The sequence below is a fragment of the Haplochromis burtoni genome, unplaced genomic scaffold (genome assembly GCF_018398535.1).
Source record: "Haplochromis burtoni strain Fernald_Lab_line unplaced genomic scaffold, NCSU_Asbu1 Contig_387, whole genome shotgun sequence".
NCBI classification, from domain to species: Eukaryota; Metazoa; Chordata; class Actinopteri; order Cichliformes; family Cichlidae; genus Haplochromis; species Haplochromis burtoni.
Window position 1 is genome coordinate 367,255 of NW_024582748.1, and position 19,964 is coordinate 387,218.

Genomic DNA, 19,964 nt, shown 5'->3' on the forward strand with positions numbered 1-19,964 from the left:
AGGTTTGGGGTGATTGTGACCCACACCTGTTTTCACACCTCACAGACAACTTTGGCTACGTCCGCACTAGCCTGGATAGATTTGAAAACGCGTCCACGCTATCGTTTTCAGTCGTTTTCACAGAGTCTTTCATTCACATTGAAACGGCCCAAAACGCTGACGTTCCAGTACTGTGCATGTGTGAAACGCAAGAAGATTCGACCTGCCTCATTTCTGTCTGCCATTTATTTACTTTCCAGCTCTTTGAAACGTCGCGGCAAAATGTCGAGGAAAAGCACCGAGTTTTTAAAATGGACTAACAATGAGGTGGAGTTGTTGCTGCGAGTAACACAAAAGTACAACGTTGCAAAAGCGAGTGAGAATTAAAGAATTTGAAGAAAAGCTACCTGAAGCACGTGCAGACTGATGTTAATCTTTAATAGGGCAGACAAAACAATGCTGTGTAATGCCCTCCACTATCTTAGTTTAATTGGTCACTGCATCACATGACTAACATATATCATTGTTTTATAAAGTCGCCCTTTTCGCTGTCCACACTGCGACACAAAAGCAGCATTTTCAAAACACTTCGTTTTCTGTCAGGGAAAACGCGTCTCAGTGTGGACAGGAGGCCAAAAGGGAGAGAGAAAACCACGCGTTTCAAAATGAAAGCGCAGTAGTGTGGCCGCAGCCTTAAAGAAGCCCAGACGCTTTTCTTTCCACGCTCCTTGGACCATTCGTTTTTTTAAATCAAAACTAAGAGTCCTGGAGGCCAGTTCCATAACATGTAACTGTTTCATGTAGATTGTCATTTCATTTTATTTTCGTGTGTGTGTTTAATCTTTGTAACTGTGTGATATTTGGCCAGGTCTCCCTTAAAAAGAGTTTTAATCTCAGTGGGATCGTCCTGGTTCAATAAAGGTTGAATATTTAAAAAGAGAAACATTGAGTGATGAACACGACGCATGAAACAAATGCAGACGGGGAACGTGATGTCGGAGGGGGAAGATGAAATAAAGACATCAACACCAAACAGCAGGGTTCATATTAAATGTTAGAAACATTCAGACCTCAACATGATACGGTTTCTATGGCGATGCTCGGCGTCTCTCTGCACCTCCACCTGTTTCTTTATATGCGCAGGTGTGGGTGTTGGCAGAATGTGTCAAGAAGCCTGATTCTGATTGGCTAACAGAGGTTTGAGTGTGACTGTGATTTTTGGGCTAGTTTTTTATGCTCATTAGGGCGTTTCCATGGAGATATTAACGAATGAGGTCCACCTTAGGCATCAACCTTCTAACCTGCTGAGGTCATCGCAGGAGCCGTGTACTCGGTGAACTTCTGCTGTGTTCTCACCTGATCGGGCACTTGGAAGCACACCGACAGAGAGCATGAGACTCGCCAAACCTTTGTTCATGCACAGCAAAGCTAAACAGGAAGTGATCAGCTCAGTGCCGGGTGCGTTTGAACCTCGTAGATGGCGAAGCCGATGGTGTTGAGGTCACGTCCGAAGCGCCTCTCCCTTCGAGCATCTTTCTGCATCAGACCAATGAGGATGGTGCAGCCTTCCTCGCCATTGTGAGGATCATCGTCCACGTCGTCCAGCTGGATGAAGAAGATGGCTGCGGAGACACAGGAGCACATGTTAGCTGAGCGCTCTGCATCAAGAACATCAAACATCATCACCCAGAGTGCGTCACTTCCTGTGGGCTACCGGGGTAGTTCCTGCAGCCGCCGGCGATGGATCCCACCCTCCACGTGCCCTCAAACTCAGCAAAGTTCCAGCGGCCGACCTCGTTGCTGGTCAGCGTGTCAGGTGTCAGGTTACAGATGTCGAGGCGGGAGAAGAGACTCAGAAAGTCGTGGTAGGATATCCTGCAGGCGGCAGAGATGGGCTGAGTTTGCAGCAGCTGCAGACATTTTAACCCACTACTGTCAGGCTCCACCTACCAGAACTCGCCGTCCTCAGCGCAGCAATCCAGCCGCCTCTTCTCCTCTGCCCGAACGCCGCCCCACTCCTTCGAGCTGACCACAGTGAAACCACAGCTAAGGATGATGCTCCAGAACCTCAGAGCACCATGACTCACCTGTCGCTCCAGGCGCCCGTCCACTCCACCTGACCCCAGAGGTTCCTGATCCGGATCAGCTCCACCGGAGAACCACAGTGATGCACCTGCAGAACGTTACACCTGTGAGCATCTGTCCAGCTGTCGATCTGATCACATGATCACAGATTCTCCCTCACCTGCTCGGCCGCCGCGATGGAGTAGGTGTGGCCTTTGGCCAGCTTCTGATGAGCTCCGTCTCATACGAGCTGGAAATCTGAAATCTGGAAAGGATATTTTTAGGGTTGGGGCCAAGTGCTAACAGTGCAGTGAGGAGGAAGAGGAGGGTTGGTGTCTCCATGAAGTCATATCTACAGGGACACCTGTGAGGACCACGCCGGTGGCTCAGAGCTGCTCTGACACATGGCTCAGTGTCAGAGGACACTAGACTGAACATGTGGGCCCCTGGTGAGTAAAGAAGTGACTGCATGTTTCAATAATTAAAGTGACAGAAAACAAAGTGAAATATTTGAATCCAACATATGAAAGTAGAATAAAACAGAAGAACTTCACTACAAGTACATTAGTAATACAGTAAATGTACTCATTTACTCTCTGACTGGTCCTCTCCATGATGTCATTGGTGCTTAGTGACATCGGGCACTGTAACATTAACAGGAAGCCAGTGACATCATGATTTATATATTGATTTCAGTGCCTCAGCATCTTCATCTTATCTTAATGACCTTGTAGCACCATATCACCCTATTAGAGCACTTCGCTCTCGCTCTGCAGGCCTACTTGTTGCTCCTAGAGTATTTAAAAGTAGAATGGGAGGCAGAGCCTTCAGTTTTCAGGCCCCTCTTCTGTGGAACCAGCTTCCAGTTTGGATTCAGGAGACAGACACTATCTCTACTTTCAAGATCAGGCTTATTTCAATTCGATCTATTTGTCACAAAACAGACAGCAGACACTTGAAGGTGCCTATATTGTAAAGTAAGAACCCTCCAAAAATACAGAGAAACCCCAACAATCACATGACCCCCTATGATCAAGAACTTTGCTGACAGTGGGAAGGAAAAATGATGTGGAACAGGAAGGGCGGGGCTTCCTTCAGGTCGTAACTCTGCGATGCCGCCGGTAAAATCCTCGAAGCCCTCGATGCTCAAGCCGCCGCTCAGGGCCTCGTAAGAGCTGCTCCCCCTGCAGATGGAGAGGGCGGAGGTTAAGTGCAAGCTGCACCCGTGTGCGCCACCTTGGCGGTCTGCGTGGTGTGGTGGTTTCTGTTTGCAGGGGTCCCAGAAAGATGAAGATGAGTTTCACCTTCCAGCACAACGACAACATAAGGTGGTGCACGTCTGGCACTCGAGCCTGAGTCCAGCTGAGACGCTGCGAGGAACCAGCAGAGGGCGCCGTCACACTGACTGAGTGCTGCTGAGGGAGAGGTCTAACAGGCTCTGACACAAAAACTCTCAAAGCTTTACTTTGAGGGGCATTCAGAGTTTCTGTTTCACTTCTCATCTATTTGTCTATTTATCTAATCTATGTGCGCTGCAGACCTTTTACAGTTTAAAGTGTGGACACAGCCTCTCATTTAATGGTTTTTTTCTTTATTTTCATGATTCTCACTGAAGGCATCAGAACTATGAATGAACACGTGGGAAACAAAAAGTGTGAAATAACTTTGATTCTGTAGAGTCACCACCCTTTGCTTGGTTGTTGATGTGCGATTATCCAGGTGCAGAAAAGGTTGATTCTGTTCATCTGGATGTTTCAGCATCGTCAGGTGACTCCTTCAGTCTCAGCTGACTGCAAGTTTACAACCTTATAAACCAGAAATAAAGACTGAAACCAGCCCACTGTGTGAACGATGGGCTGTGAGGTCAGTTTCTTGATCATTAAAATTGCAGATTGTCGTTGATCAACAGTCACTGATGGTCAAGACATTTGTCAAAGCTGGGAAAGCTCCAGCTGATCCAGGAGAGAAGGACAACCGCTGCCTAAGAGAAAACCTGCAGTGATGCCGTACGTGTCAGGAGTATCGGAGCAGCAGAGATGTATTTTTTCTAAACACCAGGTCTCTGTGGCTTTTAAACCCCAAAACACGCTGCGCCAAAAACTGGTCCACCCCAAGGATCGGGTCCCCGACACCAACAGAGTAACATAGTGTTAAGTGCAGGATTTATACACACACTAATGATGGACTCTTGTTTCTCTTTAATTAGCTGATTGGTTCCTCCCATAAGATGAATTCTAACAGTTGTCAAACAGGCTGTCAGCTGTACCAACTCCACCAATGAACCCTGACGGGCACACCTGTGAGGTGAAGCCATGTCAGGTGACGACATCATGAAGCTCACTGGGAGAAGGCCGAGGGTTTGCAGCGCTGTCGACAAATCAAAGGGTGGAATCTAAAATATAAACACATTTATCTGTTTTTTCTTTGCTACATGATTGCATACATGTTGCTTCATATATTTGATGTCTTCAGTATCAACGTTGTCGAATGTCGTAAAAATAAGTGAGGTGTGTCCAGACCTTTGACAGGTAGTGTATATCCACCGTCTCTCTGAATATTAGAACTTATGAGTTTAGAGCTGAGAGCTTCTGTTCTCCACAGAGGAGGACGAGGAGCTGAGAGCAGGATGAAGGAGCAGAGAAGCTCAGGACCAAATATCATTTATAAAAAATGACCAGAGAAACTACAGCAGAGCCCTCTAAAATAAAAGCCCAGTTATGAAGCGCTTCGAGTGTGTTGGAGGTCGGTGAGCTTTGGAAATCACTTCGACCTGAAACGCTGATTGTGCAGCTCTGTTTGCTTTCCGGGCCGGGCGGCACTCCATGTTTACTGAGTAAATGCCTCCACCCACCACCACCTCCTGCTGTCAGAGAGATGCAGTCACAATAAACAGCTGCTTAAATACGGCATTAATCACATATGGAGGTCTGGACAGCTGATGAAGAGTTGATGATGTGACAAGTACCCGAGGGCCTGACCTCACTTCCTGTCATATTCAGACACTGGTATTAAACACATAAGTAAACCTCACAGCTACAGGTTCCTTATTGCTGTTTTTATATACAGGGAGTGCAGAATTATTAGGCAAGTTGTATTTTTGAGGAATAATGTTATTATTGAACAACAACCATGTTCTCAATGAACCCAAAAAACTCATTAGTATCAAAGCTGAATGTTTGAGAGGATTGATCACGTATCAGTTTTCTGCTGATGGGCTGTAAACTGCGTGGATGTTAGAAAATTCTGGAAGTTTTCTGTGTTTTTTGTAGTTTCCAGTGGAGGCGTGTCCTAAAACTCTATCAAACACACGTTAGCATGTGATACTGTCTGCGTGTCATGATTTCGTATGAAGGATACATCCAGCAGGCTGATGATGTCACAGCAGGTTTGCAGGCTGAAGCCATCGGTTATAATGTCCAACCCTGAAATCAGAGCAGAGCACAACCATCAGCGGGACTTTCCTGTGGGCCCAATCCGGTGAAACGTTAAACTCTTCTTACTCCGCTTTGTCCAAAATCTGCTGGAGCTCAAAGGCGGAGATCTCCGAGTCCTGGAAAATATGAAAACATGTTTGTTGTGGACAGGAAGTGGAGCCGTGTAAGAACTGTGACATAAAAACTGCTGTTACGTTTCCACAGATCTGCATGAAGAGGTGTTTGAGGTGAGGGTCCACGTCCTTGTGCCTGATGTCGGGCTGGAAGGAGAACACGCTGCATGTTAATGAATGAAGCTCAGACGTCTCGTTCCTAAAACGTGAAGTGTGATTACAGCGGATCATGCACCTCCTGGAGGTCGGCGTCCTCCTCCATGGGGCTGAAACAGGAGAGCAGATGTCAGACTGTGTAGCGGTTATGCAGCGTAACCCTGTCACCCTGAAGTCGGGACCTGGTGTGGGCTTCCTTCTCCGTGAACACCCTCAGTACGAAGCTTCCTTTGCGGTGCGGTTCGAAGGTGGACGGGACGATGGCGTACTCTCCGGGTGGCAATTTGAAGCGATCGCATACCTCCCTCAGGTTGATGAAGGCGTGACTGCGAGCCACTGACTGGCCTCTCAGGAGGACGTCCGGGCCCAGGCGGACGTTAGAACGACCTTTATACGGACCGCTGAAGAATAAGAAGGTGAGAGGCTGCAGACAGAAAAAAAAAAAAAAAAAAAAGAGAAAACCAAAAAAAACACGAGAGAAAGATGAAGAAGAGGGAGAAAGGAAGAAAGAAAAGGAGAAGCAAGGAGAAGAAGAGAGAAAAGGAGAGGGAAAAAAAGAGAAGACAGAGAAAAAGAGAAGGAGAGAAAGGAATAAGAAGGTGAGACCTGGAGACGGAGGCATCTCTGAATTCTACCAAGGCATTTATTTGATTCAGGTTGTGGTTATTTTAAATGCACCTGTAGGCCGTTTGTTCTGCAGTCATCCATCCTCACAGGCAGCAAACAACAACAACAACAACAGCTGAGACTCGCCGTGCAAACGGCCAACTGCTAACTGCTGTACAGGGATGTGCTTCACCAATCAGCTGTTACTTAAACATGTAATCAGTAAAAGCTGATGAAATGAAACCCTCGTGTTTTTATCAAAGTGCGAGTGAGAAAGCCTCTGAGGCTCGAGAGTCGCCGATGAGGCTTCTGGCACACAGCTTCAGTTTGCTTTAAACTTCAGCCCTGAGTCGATAAACACACCCCTGCACTTTAGAAGAGGACTTCGTGTGTAAGTGCTCGTTCCAAAATCAGTGATCACATCTTTAGTCTTAGATGTGCTCCAGTGAAGCCTTTGTTGCTTGTCTAGGTTTGTGCAGCTCGCTGATGTTTGCTTAACTCTGCATCAACAAGTGTGTGTTACAGATAGCTCTTGGCTCTTTGTAACCTTATTTTCCTTATTGGTTTGGGGGACTTTGGGGCACTGAGCACATTTAACAGCATGCTCATTGTTCCCAGGTCCACATACAGCAGTGCTGCTCTACATCCTGTACAACCATCAATGCATTTGGCACAGGACTTGAACTTATCACCTGATTCACCCAAAGATGTACCTCAACTTCAAAACCTTCTTGCTTTGCATGATTACCTCACGAGTTATGAAACATTGTGCTTACTTTCAACATTTGAAAAGTCCAATTCAGTACGTAATATTACGAAGCAGAGACTCCCGTCTTATTAGTGCTCTTATCTGATAATGTGCAACCTAACCCGGTCCTGAGCTCAGACACCATCTGGATTTAAATCCTCACCTGAAGATTGTTCATCTTAGTGTGTGCAGTTTGTTAGATGGATATGGTCAGGGTTTGGGTTCGATCAACAGATGTGGATATTTAATTTCTGAAACGTGTCTAAGTATATATCTGATGACTATATTAGCATGACTGGATACAGTGTTTATCGTACCGGCTTACAGGCTTAAGAAAGGTGGCACTGTTGCTGCTTATGTTAAAGTTTGATGCCACAATGGTTCATCTGTTTGTTGTCCTTCTGCCTCTACAGGAGCGTTTCCTGTCCAGACTACAGTGAGCTTGGGTTAGCCGGTGACTCTAACTGGGATTGGCTCAAAGCTGTTTCATGATTTCAAATCTTTCTGTGATTCTATCAATCTTACCCAGCTGGTTCAAAGCCCTGAAAAGTCTACCTTGGTTATCCTGATTCTGACAAATGTTTCTCATAAATTCTCATCCTTGGGGGTCTTGTGACTTAAGTGTCCGCTGTGATGCTGCTGTTAATAGAAACACTGAGGTGCCCAAGTCCCAACAATGACTGGAGGAAAATAGGATTGATCCCTGGTGTAGGAGTAGCGTGGACATTTTTTAGGGATGTAAGTTGTGAATAAACATGCTCCATTAAAGAGATTTAGGAAAAAATGCCAGGTTCTCCCAGAGCTGGCAGATATCATTCATGAGCGTAACCTTGGCCAAAGTTAGGAAAACAGGTTCTCCCACTGATTGGCTTCTTTCGGACAAATAAGAAACAAATGTATTTCCTCTATTAAGAAAGCTAAATCAGAAGACTATTTGTCACCACTGAGAACCTCCCTGGGAAAGTCTATGCCAGGGTGCTGGAAAGGAGAGTTCGTCCGCTAGTCGAACCTCGGATACAGGAGGAACAATGCGGTTTTCGTCCTGGTCGCGGAACACTGGACCAGCTCTTTATCCTCTCCAGGATACTTGAGGGTGCATGGGAGTTTGCCCAACCAGTCTACATGTGTTTTGTGGACTTGGAGAAGGCATTCGACCGTGTCCCTCGGGGTGTCCTGTGGGAGGTGTTGCGGGAATATGGGGTGTCTGGCCCATTGCTACGGGCCATTCGATCCCTATACAACCGTTGCAAGAGCTTGGTTCGCATTGCCGGCAATAAGTCGGACTCGTTCCCGGTGGGTGATGGGCTCGCCAGGGCTGCCCTTTGTCTCCGGTTCTGTTCATAATTTTTATGGACAGGATTTCTAGGCACAGCCAAGTGGCGGAGGGCTTTCGCTTTGGTGGCCTCAGAATCTCATCTCTGATTTTTGCGGATGATGTGGTTCTGTTGGCTTCATCGGGTGAAGGCCTCCAGCTCGCACTGGAACGGTTCGCAGCCGAGTGTGAAGCAGCGGGAATGAGGATCAGCACCTCCAAATCTGAGGCCATGGTTCTCAGCCGGAAAAGGGTGGAGTGCCCACTCCGGGTCGGGGATGAGTTCCTGCCCCAAGTGGAGGAGTTCAAGTATCTCGGGGTCTTGTTCGCGAGTGATGGGAGAAGGGAGCCGGAGATCGACAGACGGATTGGGGCTGCAGCTGCAGTAATGCGGACGCTGCACCGGTCCGTCGTGGTGAAGAGGGAGCTGAGTGTAAAAGCGAAGCTCTCAATTTACCGGTCGATCTACGTCCCTACCCTCACCTATGGCCACGAGCTGTGGGTAGTGACCGAAAGAACGAGATCGCGGATACAAGCGGCAGAAATGAGCTTCCTCCGAAGGGTGGCTGGCCTCTCCCTTAGAGATAGGGTGAGAAGTTCGGCCATCCGGGAGGGGCTCAGAGTAGAGCAGCTGCTGCTCCACATCGAAAGGAGCCAGCTGAGGTGGTTCGGGCATCTGACAAGGATGCCCCCTGGGCGCCTCCTGGGTGAGGTGTTCCAGGCATGTCCCACCGGGAGGAGGCCCCGGGGCAGACCCAGGACACGCTGGAGAGATTATATCTCTCGGCTGGCCTGGGAACGCCTTGGTATTCCCCCGGATAAGCTGGAGGAGGTGGCTGGGGAGAGGGAGGTCTGGGCCTCTTTGCTTAGGCTGCTGCCCCCGCGACCCGGCCTCGGATAAAGCGGATGAAGATGGATGGATGGATGGAGAACATAAATAACCCACAGCAGTTGTGGAAAATCATTAAGTCTCTTTCAGTGAGCAGCAGCTCTAATGCTTTACCGGCCTATGTTTTTAAGGACTCTGTTCCTGTTTACGATAGGAAGGAGATTATGAACTGCTTTAACAAGCACTATATATCGTCTGTCTCTGTGTTTGACTCTGTAAAATCCAGCACAAACCCTCCAGCGTAAAATGGTAAATAGACTGATTCTTATATAGCGCTTTTCTACTCTCATTCACCCACTCACACAAGCTAAATTCACACTCTGATGAACGCATCGGAGGGCAACTTGGGGTTAGTATCTTGCCAAGGATATTTGGCATGCAGACTGGGGAAGCCAAGATCGAACCACCAACCTTCCAATTAGTAGCTGATCTGCTCTACCACCTGAGCCACAGCTACCTCATTAGATGACTGACTAGCATACATTGGTCAGCCATTTAACTTTGTTCCTTTCTCTGTGTGCGAGTAGTTAAAGCAGTTTTTGTACACCTATGATATTTTATCTGAATCATGTTTGAGGAAAAATCACAGAACTGTCACAGCTGCAGTGAAAGTGTCAGTGCCACAGGACTCTGTATTAGGTCCTCTTCTATTCATCATTTACATTGTGCCAGATGCAAACTTGCACTTCTGTGCTGATGACACAGTTATTTACAGCTGTGGTCCAACTGCTGTCCAAGCCTCTGACTCCTTGCAGAAAGTCCAGCACTCATTACTTAAACCTGTTCTCAATGCAGACAAAACAAAGCTCATGTTGTTTTCCCAATCAAGGAAGTTGGTTCACACGGGCATGGGCAGGGATAGCTCAGTAGGTAGAGTGGTGGCCCCATGATCGGAAGGTCGGTGGTTCGACTCCACTGAACGGCTACCCTGAGGTACCCCTGAGCAAGGTACCGTCCCTACACACTGCTCCCCGGGCGCTGCACTGGGGCTGCCCACTGCTTCACTGGGTGAATGGGTTAAATGCAGAGGAACTATTTCCCTATGGGGACTAACACGCACACTTTACTTTACTTTCTTTACTTTACGTATAAATATCCAGGTATCTTTAAATGGACCGATTCTTATATAGCGCTTTTCTTCTCTCCTGGAGTACTCAAAGCGCTCTATACAACAAGCCACATTCACACAAGCACTTCCTCTAAACTGAGATGCTTCCTAACTACATTCATACTCTATATTATGCTGCCCAAGGATACTTGGTATGCAGACTGGAGGAGCCAGGGATCAAACCAACAACCTTCTGATTAGTAGGTAACCTGCTGTACCTCTTGAGTTACAGCCACCCCGTCTTTATTGATGATTCGCTCACCTTTAAACTACATCTAGACAAACAAACTTTGATTTTCACAATAAGTTGTTTTTCTGTTAATACAAAGAAGCGACTTGTTGCTGCAACATTTCTACTGTTGCTGCATTATGGAGATATTCTACATATGAATGCTTCACAGGGCTCTAGAGTGCGACCAATTTGGTCGCAAATGCGACCAAATTTCTCCATGGTGCGACTAATAAAAAATACTTGGTTGCACCGGTGCAACCAAGTATTTTCTCAGAAAAAAAAGGTTCAGCAACCCTGAAAGTCTCCGTGTGTTCAACAACAGACACACATTATGCCCATGTCGTGTTCTAAACCAATCAGAGATACTCAGAGGCGGGGACCTCTGTGATTGGCCGTGGTCCAGATATTCCTGCAGACCTACTTGTGTTTACGTTTGAAAGTGCGGGCAGATAGAGAAGGGTGAGTAGCCCAGGTCAGAAGTGTATGAAGTTGGTATTGAGAAAATATGAAAAGAACAATTGATAACTTTTTCGTTAAGTTAAGGCCTGATCAGTCCAAAATTCTGAGCCAGCGCTCTGACACGGAGCCATCAACCTCTGTTTTTGTCAAACACTGGTCCGGAGACGGCATCAGAAAATGAGCCACATACGATCGACTCCCAGCCGGAGTCCACTGAAAGTAAAAGTGAGAAAATGTATAAATTTCGAATCGAGTGGCTTGACCAGTTTCCCTGGCTAAGATACAGCCAAGCTGACAATATGATGCACTGCATTTATTGTCGCGAGTGTGGAAAGACCATGGCCGGCAACACTGCATTTGTCACTGGTGCTAATACGTTTCGAATTGAAACGCTGAAAAAGCATACAGCATCGAGAAGACACATTATATGCCGCGATAAATGCTCTGCCAAAATGTCCCCGCTCCCCACTGCCTTTCAGCGGCAGGCAGGAGTAAACAGGTCATCGGAGGAGGCCGAGATGATCATTAAGTTTAACATCGCCTACAATATTGCAAAAGAAGAAGTTCCGTTTACTAAGTTCAAGTCAGAAATAACTCTTCACAGAAAAATGGCTTGGACATAAACCCCACATACAGCAATGATGTTGCGTGCGCCCAGTTTATAGGCGTAATCGCTGACACACTGAAAAAAAAGACGTCAGTGGAAATTGCGAACAGTACATACATGGCCTTCCTGATCGATGGAGACACAGACATCGCCACAAAAGAATGTGTCATTGTGTACGCTCGTATCTTGCAAAAAGGAAGACCAGCGAATATACTGATTGGACACATTGAGGTCCAGCATGCCCATGCCCAAGGTAAGCCATGTCATGTCACGTAGCCTATGTATATGATTAATAATATTACGTCGTGTTACTGAATTAACCATATCTAGCATATTCTTATCATTGAAAATTAAACATAGCAATAATACATGAATATAGAAACTCAAACTGAAAAAGACTGCATTGTAAACTCTTGATCTGATAAGTAAATGGTATTTTTTTAAATTTGTTTAGGAATTGATGCTGCCTCAAAGAAAGCATTTGCTGCTCTTGGGGACCAGTGCAGTAACTGGTTGGATAAAATCATTGCTATGGGGGCTGATGGAGCTGCTGTTAATTTGGGCAGCAAAGGGGGTGTCAAGTTAATCATTTTGAAAGGTTGTTAGTTAATCATTTACAAATCAAAAAAAACGTGAACATGTAAAACTGCGGTGTTAAGTAATGCAGTTAAAAAATTTGGGTACGCCTAAATTTTGTGCTGGTGCGCCTAAATTTTATTTTTAGGCGCACCAGTGCAACCATGGCAAAAAGTTAGTCTAGAGCCCTGCTTCAGTGCTTTGAATGGTTGATACTGTGTGGGTCACAATCAGCCAAGGTTTGGGGTGATTGTGACCCACACCTGTTTTCACACCTCACAGACAACTTTGGCTACGTCCGCAGTAGCCTGGATAGATTTGAAAACGCGTCCACGCTATCGTTTTCAGTCGTTTTCACAGAGTCTTTCATTCACATTGAAACGGCCCAAAACGCTGACGTTCCAGTACTGTGCATGTGTGAAACGCAAGAAGATTCGACCTGCCTCATTTCTGTCTGCCATTTATTTACTTTCCAGCTCTTTGAAACGTCGCGGCAAAATGTCGAGGAAAAGCACCGAGTTTTTAAATGGACTAACAATGAGGTGGAGTTGTTGCTGCGAGTAACACAAAAGTACAAAGTTGCAAAAGCGAGTGAGAATTAAAGAATTTGAAGAAAAGCTACTGAAGCACGTGTACAGACTGATATTAATCTTTAATAGGGCAGACAAAACAATGCTGTGTAATGCCCTCCACTATCTTAGTTTAATTGGTCACTGCATCACATGACTAACATATATCATTGTTTTATAAAGTCGCCCTTTTCGCTGTCCACACTGCGACACAAAAGCAGCATTTTCAAAACACTTCGTTTTCTGTCAGGGAAAACGCGTCTCAGTGTGGACAGGAGGCCAAAAGGGAGAGAGAAAACCACGCGTTTCAAAATGAAAGCGCAGTAGTGTGGCCGCAGCCTTAAAGAAGTCCAGACGCTTTTCTTTCCACGCTCCTTGGACCATTCGTTTTTTTAAATCAAAACTAAGAGTCCTGGAGGCCAGTTCCATAACATGTAACTGTTTCATGTAGATTGTCATTTAATTTTATTTTCTTGTGTGTGTTTAATCTTTGTAACTGTGTGATATTTGGCCAGGTCTCCCTTAAAAAGAGTTTTAATCTCAGTGGGATCGTCCTGGTTCAATAAAGGTTGAATATTTAAAAAGAGAAACATTGAGTGATGAACACGACGCATGAAACAAATGCAGACGGGGAACGTGATGTCGGAGGGGGAAGATGAAATAAAGACATCAACACCAAACAGCAGGGTTCATATTAAATGTTAGAAACATTCAGACCTCAACATGATACGGTTTCTATGGCGATGCTCGGCGTCTCTCTGCACCTCCACCTGTTTCTTTATATGCGCAGGTGTGGGTGTTGGCAGAATGTGTCAAGAAGCCTGATTCTGATTGGCTAACAGAGGTTTGAGTGTGACTGTGATTTTTGGGCTAGTTTTTTATGCTCATTAGGGCGTTTCCATGGAGATATTAACGAATGAGGTCCACCTTAGGCATCAACCTTCTAACCTGCTGAGGTCATCGCAGGAGCCGTGTACTCGGTGAACTTCTGCTGTGTTCTCACCTGATCGGGCACTTGGAAGCACACCGACAGAGAGCATGAGACTCGCCAAACCTTTGTTCATGCACAGCAAAGCTAAACAGGAAGTGATCAGCTCAGTGCCGGGTGCGTTTGAACCTCGTAGATGGCGAAGCCGATGGTGTTGAGGTCACGTCCGAAGCGCCTCTCCCTTCGAGCATCTTTCTGCATCAGACCAATGAGGATGGTGCAGCCTTCCTCGCCATTGTGAGGATCATCGTCCACGTCGTCCAGCTGGATGAAGAAGATGGCTGCGGAGACACAGGAGCACATGTTAGCTGAGCGCTCTGCATCAAGAACATCAAACATCATCACCCAGAGTGCGTCACTTCCTGTGGGCTACCGGGGTAGTTCCTGCAGCCGCCGGCGATGGATCCCACCCTCCACGTGCCCTCAAACTCAGCAAAGTTCCAGCGGCCGACCTCGTTGCTGGTCAGCGTGTCAGGTGTCAGGTTACAGATGTCGAGGCGGGAGAAGAGACTCAGAAAGTCGTGGTAGGATATCCTGCAGGCGGCAGAGATGGGCTGAGTTTGCAGCAGCTGCAGACATTTTAACCCACTACTGTCAGGCTCCACCTACCAGAACTCGCCGTCCTCAGCGCAGCAATCCAGCCGCCTCTTCTCCTCTGCCCGAACGCCGCCCCACTCCTTCGAGCTGACCACAGTGAAACCACAGCTAAGGATGATGCTCCAGAACCTCAGAGCACCATGACTCACCTGTCGCTCCAGGCGCCCGTCCACTCCACCTGACCCCAGAGGTTCCTGATCCGGATCAGCTCCACCGGAGAACCACAGTGATGCACCTGCAGAACGTTACACCTGTGAGCATCTGTCCAGCTGTCGATCTGATCACATGATCACAGATTCTCCCTCACCTGCTCGGCCGCCGCGATGGAGTAGGTGTGGCCTTTGGCCAGCTTCTGATGAGCTCCGTCTCATACGAGCTGGAAATCTGAAATCTGGAAAGGATATTTTTAGGGTTGGGGCCAAGTGCTAACAGTGCAGTGAGGAGGAAGAGGAGGGTTGGTGTCTCCATGAAGTCATATCTACAGGGACACCTGTGAGGACCACGCCGGTGGCTCAGAGCTGCTCTGACACATGGCTCAGTGTCAGAGGACACTAGACTGAACATGTGGGCCCCTGGTGAGTAAAGAAGTGACTGCATGTTTCAATAATTAAAGTGACAGAAAACAAAGTGAAATATTTGAATCCAACATATGAAAGTAGAATAAAACAGAAGAACTTCACTACAAGTACATTAGTAATACAGTAAATGTACTCATTTACTCTCTGACTGGTCCTCTCCATGATGTCATTGGTGCTTAGTGACATCGGGCACTGTAACATTAACAGGAAGCCAGTGACATCATGATTTATATATTGATTTCAGTGCCTCAGCATCTTCATCTTATCTTAATGACCTTGTAGCACCATATCACCCTATTAGAGCACTTCGCTCTCGCTCTGCAGGCCTACTTGTTGTTCCTAGAGTATTTAAAAGTAGAATGGGAGGCAGAGCCTTCAGTTTTCAGGCCCCTCTTCTGTGGAACCAGCTTCCAGTTTGGATTCGGGAGACAGACACTATCTCTACTTTCAAGATCAGGCTTATTTCAATTCGATCTATTTGTCACAAAACAGACAGCAGACACTTGAAGGTGCCTATATTGTAAAGTAAGAACCCTCCAAAAATACAGAGAAACCCCAACAATCACATGACCCCCTATGATCAAGAACTTTGCTGACAGTGGGAAGGAAAAATGATGTGGAACAGGAAGGGCGGGGCTTCCTTCAGGTCGTAACTCTGCGATGCCGCCGGTAAAATCCTCGAAGCCCTCGATGCTCAAGCCGCCGCTCAGGGCCTCGTAAGAGCTGCTCCCCCTGCAGATGGAGAGGGCGGAGGTTAAGTGCAAGCTGCACCCGTGTGCGCCACCTTGGCGGTCTGCGTGGTGTGGTGGTTTCTGTTTGCAGGGGTCCCAGAAAGATGAAGATGAGTTTCACCTTCCAGCACAACGACAACATAAGGTGGTGCACGTCTGGCACTCGAGCCTGAGTCCAGCTGAGACGCTGCGAGGAACCAGCAGAGGGCGCCGTCACACTGACTGAGTGCTGCTGAGGGAGAGGTCTGACAGGCTCTGACACAAAAACTCTCAAAGCTTTACTTTGAGGGGCATTCAGAGTTTCTGTTTCACTTCTCATCTATTTATCTAATCTATGTGCGCTGCAGACCTTTTACAGTCTAAAGTGTGGACACAGCCTCTCATTTAATGTTTTTTTCTTTATTTTCATGATTCTCACTGAAGGCATCAGAACTATGAATGAACACGTGGGAAACAAAAAGTGTGAAATAACTTTGATTCTGTAGAGTCACCACCCTTTGCTTGGTTGTTGATGTGCGATTATCCAGGTGCAGAAAAGGTTGATTCTGTTCATCTGGATGTTTCAGCATCGTCAGGTGACTCCTTCAGTCTCAGCTGACTGCAAGTTTACAACCTTATAAACCAGAAATAAAGACTGAAACCAGCCCACTGTGTGAACGATGGGCTGTGAGGTCAGTTTCTTGATCATTAAAATTGCAGATTGTCGTTGATCAACAGTCACTGATGGTCAAGACATTTGTCAAAGCTGGGAAAGCTCCAGCTGATCCAGGAGAGAAGGACAACCGCTGCCTAAGAGAAAACCTGCAGTGATGCCGTACGTGTCAGGAGTATCGGAGCAGCAGAGATGTATTTTTTCTAAACACCAGGTCTCTGTGGCTTTTAAACCCCAAAACACGCTGCGCCAAAAACTGGTCCACCCCAAGGATCGGGTCCCCGACACAAACAGAGTAACATAGTGTTAAGTGCAGGATTTATACACACACTAATGATGGACTCTTGTTTCTCTTTAATTAGCTGATTGGTTCCTCCCATAAGATGAATTCTAACAGTTGTCAAACAGGCTGTCAGCTGTACCAACTCCACCAATGAACCCTGACGGGCACACCTGTGAGGTGAAGCCATGTCAGGTGACGACATCATGAAGCTCACTGGGAGAAGGCCGAGGGTTTGCAGCGCTGTCGACAAATCAAAGGGTGGAATCTAAAATATAAACACATTTATCTGTTTTTTCTTTGCTACATGATTGCATACATGTTGCTTCATATATTTGATGTCTTCAGTATCAACGTTGTCGAATGTCGTAAAAATAAGTGAGGTGTGTCCAGACCTTTGACAGGTAGTGTATATCCACCGTCTCTCTGAATATTAGAACTTATGAGTTTAGAGCTGAGAGCTTCTGTTCTCCACAGAGGAGGACGAGGAGCTGAGAGCAGGATGAAGGAGCAGAGAAGCTCAGGACCAAATATCATTTATAAAAAATGACCAGAGAAACTACAGCAGAGCCCTCTAAAATAAAAGCCCAGTTATGAAGCGCTTCGAGTGTGTTGGAGGTCGGTGAGCTTTGGAAATCACTTCGACCTGAAACGCTGATTGTGCAGCTCTGTTTGCTTTCCGGGCCGGGCGGCACTCCATGTTTACTGAGTAAATGCCTCCACCCACCACCACCTCCTGCTGTCAGAGAGATGCAGTCACAATAAACAGCTGCTTAAATACGGCATTAATCACATATGGAGGTCTGGACAGCTGATGAAGAGTTGATGATGTGACAAGTACCCGAGGGCCTGACCTCACTTCCTGTCATATTCAGACACTGGTATTAAACACATAAGTAAACCTCACAGCTACAGGTTCCTTATTGCTGTTTTTATATACAGGGAGTGCAGAATTATTAGGCAAGTTGTATTTTTGAGGAATAATTTTATTATTGAACAACAACCATGTTCTCAATGAACCCAAAAAACTCATTAATATCAAAGCTGAATGTTTTTGGAAGTAGTTTTTAGTTTGTTTTTAGTTTTAGCTATTTTAGGGGATATCTGTGTGTGCAGGTGACTATTACTGTGCATAATTATTAGGCAACTTAACAAAAAACAAATATATACCCATTTCAATTATTTATTTTTACCAGTGAAACCAATATAACATCTCCACATTCACAAATATACATTTCTGACATTCAAAAACAAAACAAAAACAAATCAGCGACCAATATAGCCACCTTTCTTTGCAAGGACACTCAAAAGCCTGCCATCCATGGATTCTGTCAGTGTTTTGATCTGTTCACCATCAACATTGCGTGCAGCAGCAACCACAGCCTCCCAGACACTGTTCAGAGAGGTGTACTGTTTTCCCTCCTTGTAAATCTCACATTTGATGATGGACCACAGGTTCTCAATGGGGTTCAGATCAGGTGAACAAGGAGGCCATGTCATTAGTTTTTCTTCTTTTATACCCTTTCTTGCCAGCCACGCTGTGGAGTACTTGGACGCGTGTGATGGAGCATTGTCCTGCATGAAAATCATGTTTTTCTTGAAGGATGCAGACTTCTTCCTGTACCACTGCTTGAAGAAGGTGTCTTCCAGAAACTGGCAGTAGGACTGGGAGTTGAGCTTGACTCCATCCTCAACCCGAAAAGGCCCCACAAGCTCATCTTTGATGATACCAGCCCAAACCAGTACTCCACCTCCACCTTGCTGGCGTCTGAGTGGGACTGGAGCTCTCTGCCCTTTACCAATCCAGCCACGGGCCCATCCATCTGGCCCATCAAGACTCACTCTCATTTCATCAGTCCATAAAACCTTAGAAAAACCAGTCTTGAGATATTTCTTGGCCCAGTCTTGACGTTTCAGCTTGTGTGTCTTGTTCAGTGGTGGTCGTCTTTCAGCCTTTCTTACCTTGGCCATGTCTCTGAGTATTGCACACCTTGTGCTTTTGGGCACTCCAGTGATGTTGCAGCTCTGAAATATGGCCAAACTGGTGGCAAGTGGCATCTTGGCAGCTGCACGCTTGACTTTTCTCAGTTCATGGGCAGTTATTTTGCGCCTTGGTTTTTCCACACGCTTCTTGCGACCCTGTTGACTATTTTGAATGAAACGCTTGATTGTTCGATGATCACGCTTCAGAAGCTTTGCAATTTTGAGACTGCTGCATCCCTCTGCAAGATATCTCACTATTTTTGACTTTTCTGAGCCTGTCAAGTCCTTCTTTTGACCCATTTTGCCAAAGGAAAGGACGTTGCCTAATAATTATGCACACCTGATATAGGGTGTTGATGTCATTAGACCACACCCCTTCTCATTACAGAGATGCACATCACCTAATATGCTTAATTGGTAGTAGGCTTTCGAGCCTATACAGCTTGGAGTAAGACAACATGCATGAAGAGGATGATGTGGACAAAATACTCATTTGCCTAATAATTCTGCACTCCCTGTATGATACACAGCTCTCACAACAAGTACAGAGAGTGCTGCCCCTCAGCAGCCTTCCAGAAGCTGACCAGTCAGAAGAAAGGGTGGCCTCAAAATAGGAGGAGCTAAAACAGCTTCTTTCAGACTAATTCTTCGATCTTAAATATGATCAACCTATCTCTAATGATCGGCTATGTACCACAGGCCTTCAAGCTGGCTGTAGTTAAACCTTTACTCAAAAAGCATCTCTAGACCCAGCAGTCTTAGCTAATTATAGGCCAATCTCCAACCTTCCTTTCATATCAAACATCCTTGAAAGAGTAGTTGTCAAACAGCTAACAGATCATCTGCAGAGGTTTATTTGAAGAGTTTCAGTCAGGTTTCAGAGCTCAGCACAGAAACAGCTTTAGTGAAGGTTACAAATGATCTTCTTATGGCCTCTGACAGTGGACTCATCTCTGTGCTTGTCCTGCTAGACCTCAGTGCAGCGTTCGATACTGTCGACCATAATATCCTATTAGAGCGATTAGAACATGCTGTAGGTATTACAGGTACTGCACTGCAGTGGTTTGTATCATATCTATCTAATAGACTCCAGTTTGTGCATGTAAATGGAGAGTCCTCTTCACACACTGAGGTTAATTATGGAGTTCCACAGGGTTCAGTGCTAGGACCAATTCTGTTTACATTATACATGCTTCCCTTAGGCAGCATCATTAGAAGACATAGCATACATTTACACTGCTATGCAGATGACACCCAGCTCTATCTGTCCATGAAGCCACTTGTTGTTGTGATTTGGTGCCAC

The 19,964-nt window shown here is 46.2% G+C and overlaps 3 protein-coding genes and 1 pseudogene across 3 annotated transcripts; all 4 read right to left on the reverse strand.

Annotated features, from left to right (window-relative positions):
• Window positions 1–729: 729 nt before the first annotated feature.
• LOC102299133 (calpain-2 catalytic subunit-like) lies at window positions 730–4,372 on the reverse strand. Its single transcript, XM_042212684.1, has 6 exons — window positions 4,310–4,372; window positions 3,280–3,413; window positions 3,133–3,227; window positions 1,930–2,152; window positions 1,694–1,854; window positions 730–1,601 (listed from the first exon to the last, which is right to left on the reverse strand). The coding sequence occupies exons 1-6, from the start codon at window positions 4,370–4,372 to the stop codon at window positions 1,423–1,425; spliced, it is 855 nt and encodes a 284-aa protein (XP_042068618.1). The 3' UTR covers window positions 730–1,422.
• An 872-nt stretch (window positions 4,373–5,244) lies between these two features.
• On the reverse strand, window positions 5,245–7,278 carry LOC121811952 (calpain-2 catalytic subunit-like). The gene is made up of 4 exons (XM_042212685.1): window positions 7,264–7,278; window positions 5,929–6,170; window positions 5,826–5,856; window positions 5,245–5,737 (listed from the first exon to the last, which is right to left on the reverse strand). Exons 1-4 carry the CDS (start codon window positions 7,276–7,278, stop codon window positions 5,540–5,542), a joined length of 486 nt encoding a protein of 161 aa, XP_042068619.1. The 3' UTR covers window positions 5,245–5,539.
• A 5,676-nt stretch (window positions 7,279–12,954) lies between these two features.
• On the reverse strand, window positions 12,955–15,201 carry LOC121811953 (calpain-2 catalytic subunit-like). Its single transcript, XM_042212686.1, has 4 exons — window positions 15,165–15,201; window positions 14,450–14,672; window positions 14,214–14,374; window positions 12,955–14,121 (listed from the first exon to the last, which is right to left on the reverse strand). Exons 1-4 carry the CDS (start codon window positions 15,199–15,201, stop codon window positions 13,943–13,945), a joined length of 600 nt encoding a protein of 199 aa, XP_042068620.1. The 3' UTR covers window positions 12,955–13,942.
• A 275-nt stretch (window positions 15,202–15,476) lies between these two features.
• The window catches only part of LOC121811783, a 7,273-nt pseudogene continuing 2,785 nt past the window's right edge, over window positions 15,477–19,964 (reverse strand).

Excerpts from the sequence above, each read along its gene's own strand:
- LOC121811953 (XM_042212686.1), bottom strand. The coding sequence starts at position 15,201 with ATGTCACTAAGCACCAATGACATCATGGAGAGGACCA. Across the intron at positions 14,673-15,164 it reads TGACATCATGGAGAGGACCA|GTGCATCACTGTGGTTCTCC; the intron begins GTCAGAGAGTAA and ends AACGTTCTGCAG. Across the intron at positions 14,122-14,213 it reads CGGCTGCAGGAACTACCCCG|CCATCTTCTTCATCCAGCTG; the intron begins GTAGCCCACAGG and ends GTGTCTCCGCAG.
- LOC121811952 (XM_042212685.1), bottom strand. Across the intron at positions 5,857-5,928 it reads GAGAAGGAAGCCCACACCAG|CCCCATGGAGGAGGACGCCG; the intron begins GTCCCGACTTCA and ends CTCCTGTTTCAG. Across the intron at positions 5,738-5,825 it reads AGGACGCCGACCTCCAGGAG|CCCGACATCAGGCACAAGGA; the intron begins GTGCATGATCCG and ends TTCTCCTTCCAG.
- LOC102299133 (XM_042212684.1), bottom strand. The coding sequence starts at position 4,372 with ATGTCGTCACCTGACATGGCTTCACCTCACAGGTGTGCCCGTCAGGGT. Across the intron at positions 3,228-3,279 it reads ACACCACGCAGACCGCCAAG|GGGGAGCAGCTCTTACGAGG; the intron begins GTGGCGCACACG and ends CTCCATCTGCAG. Across the intron at positions 1,855-1,929 it reads GCTGAGGACGGCGAGTTCTG|GATATCCTACCACGACTTTC; the intron begins GTAGGTGGAGCC and ends TGCCGCCTGCAG.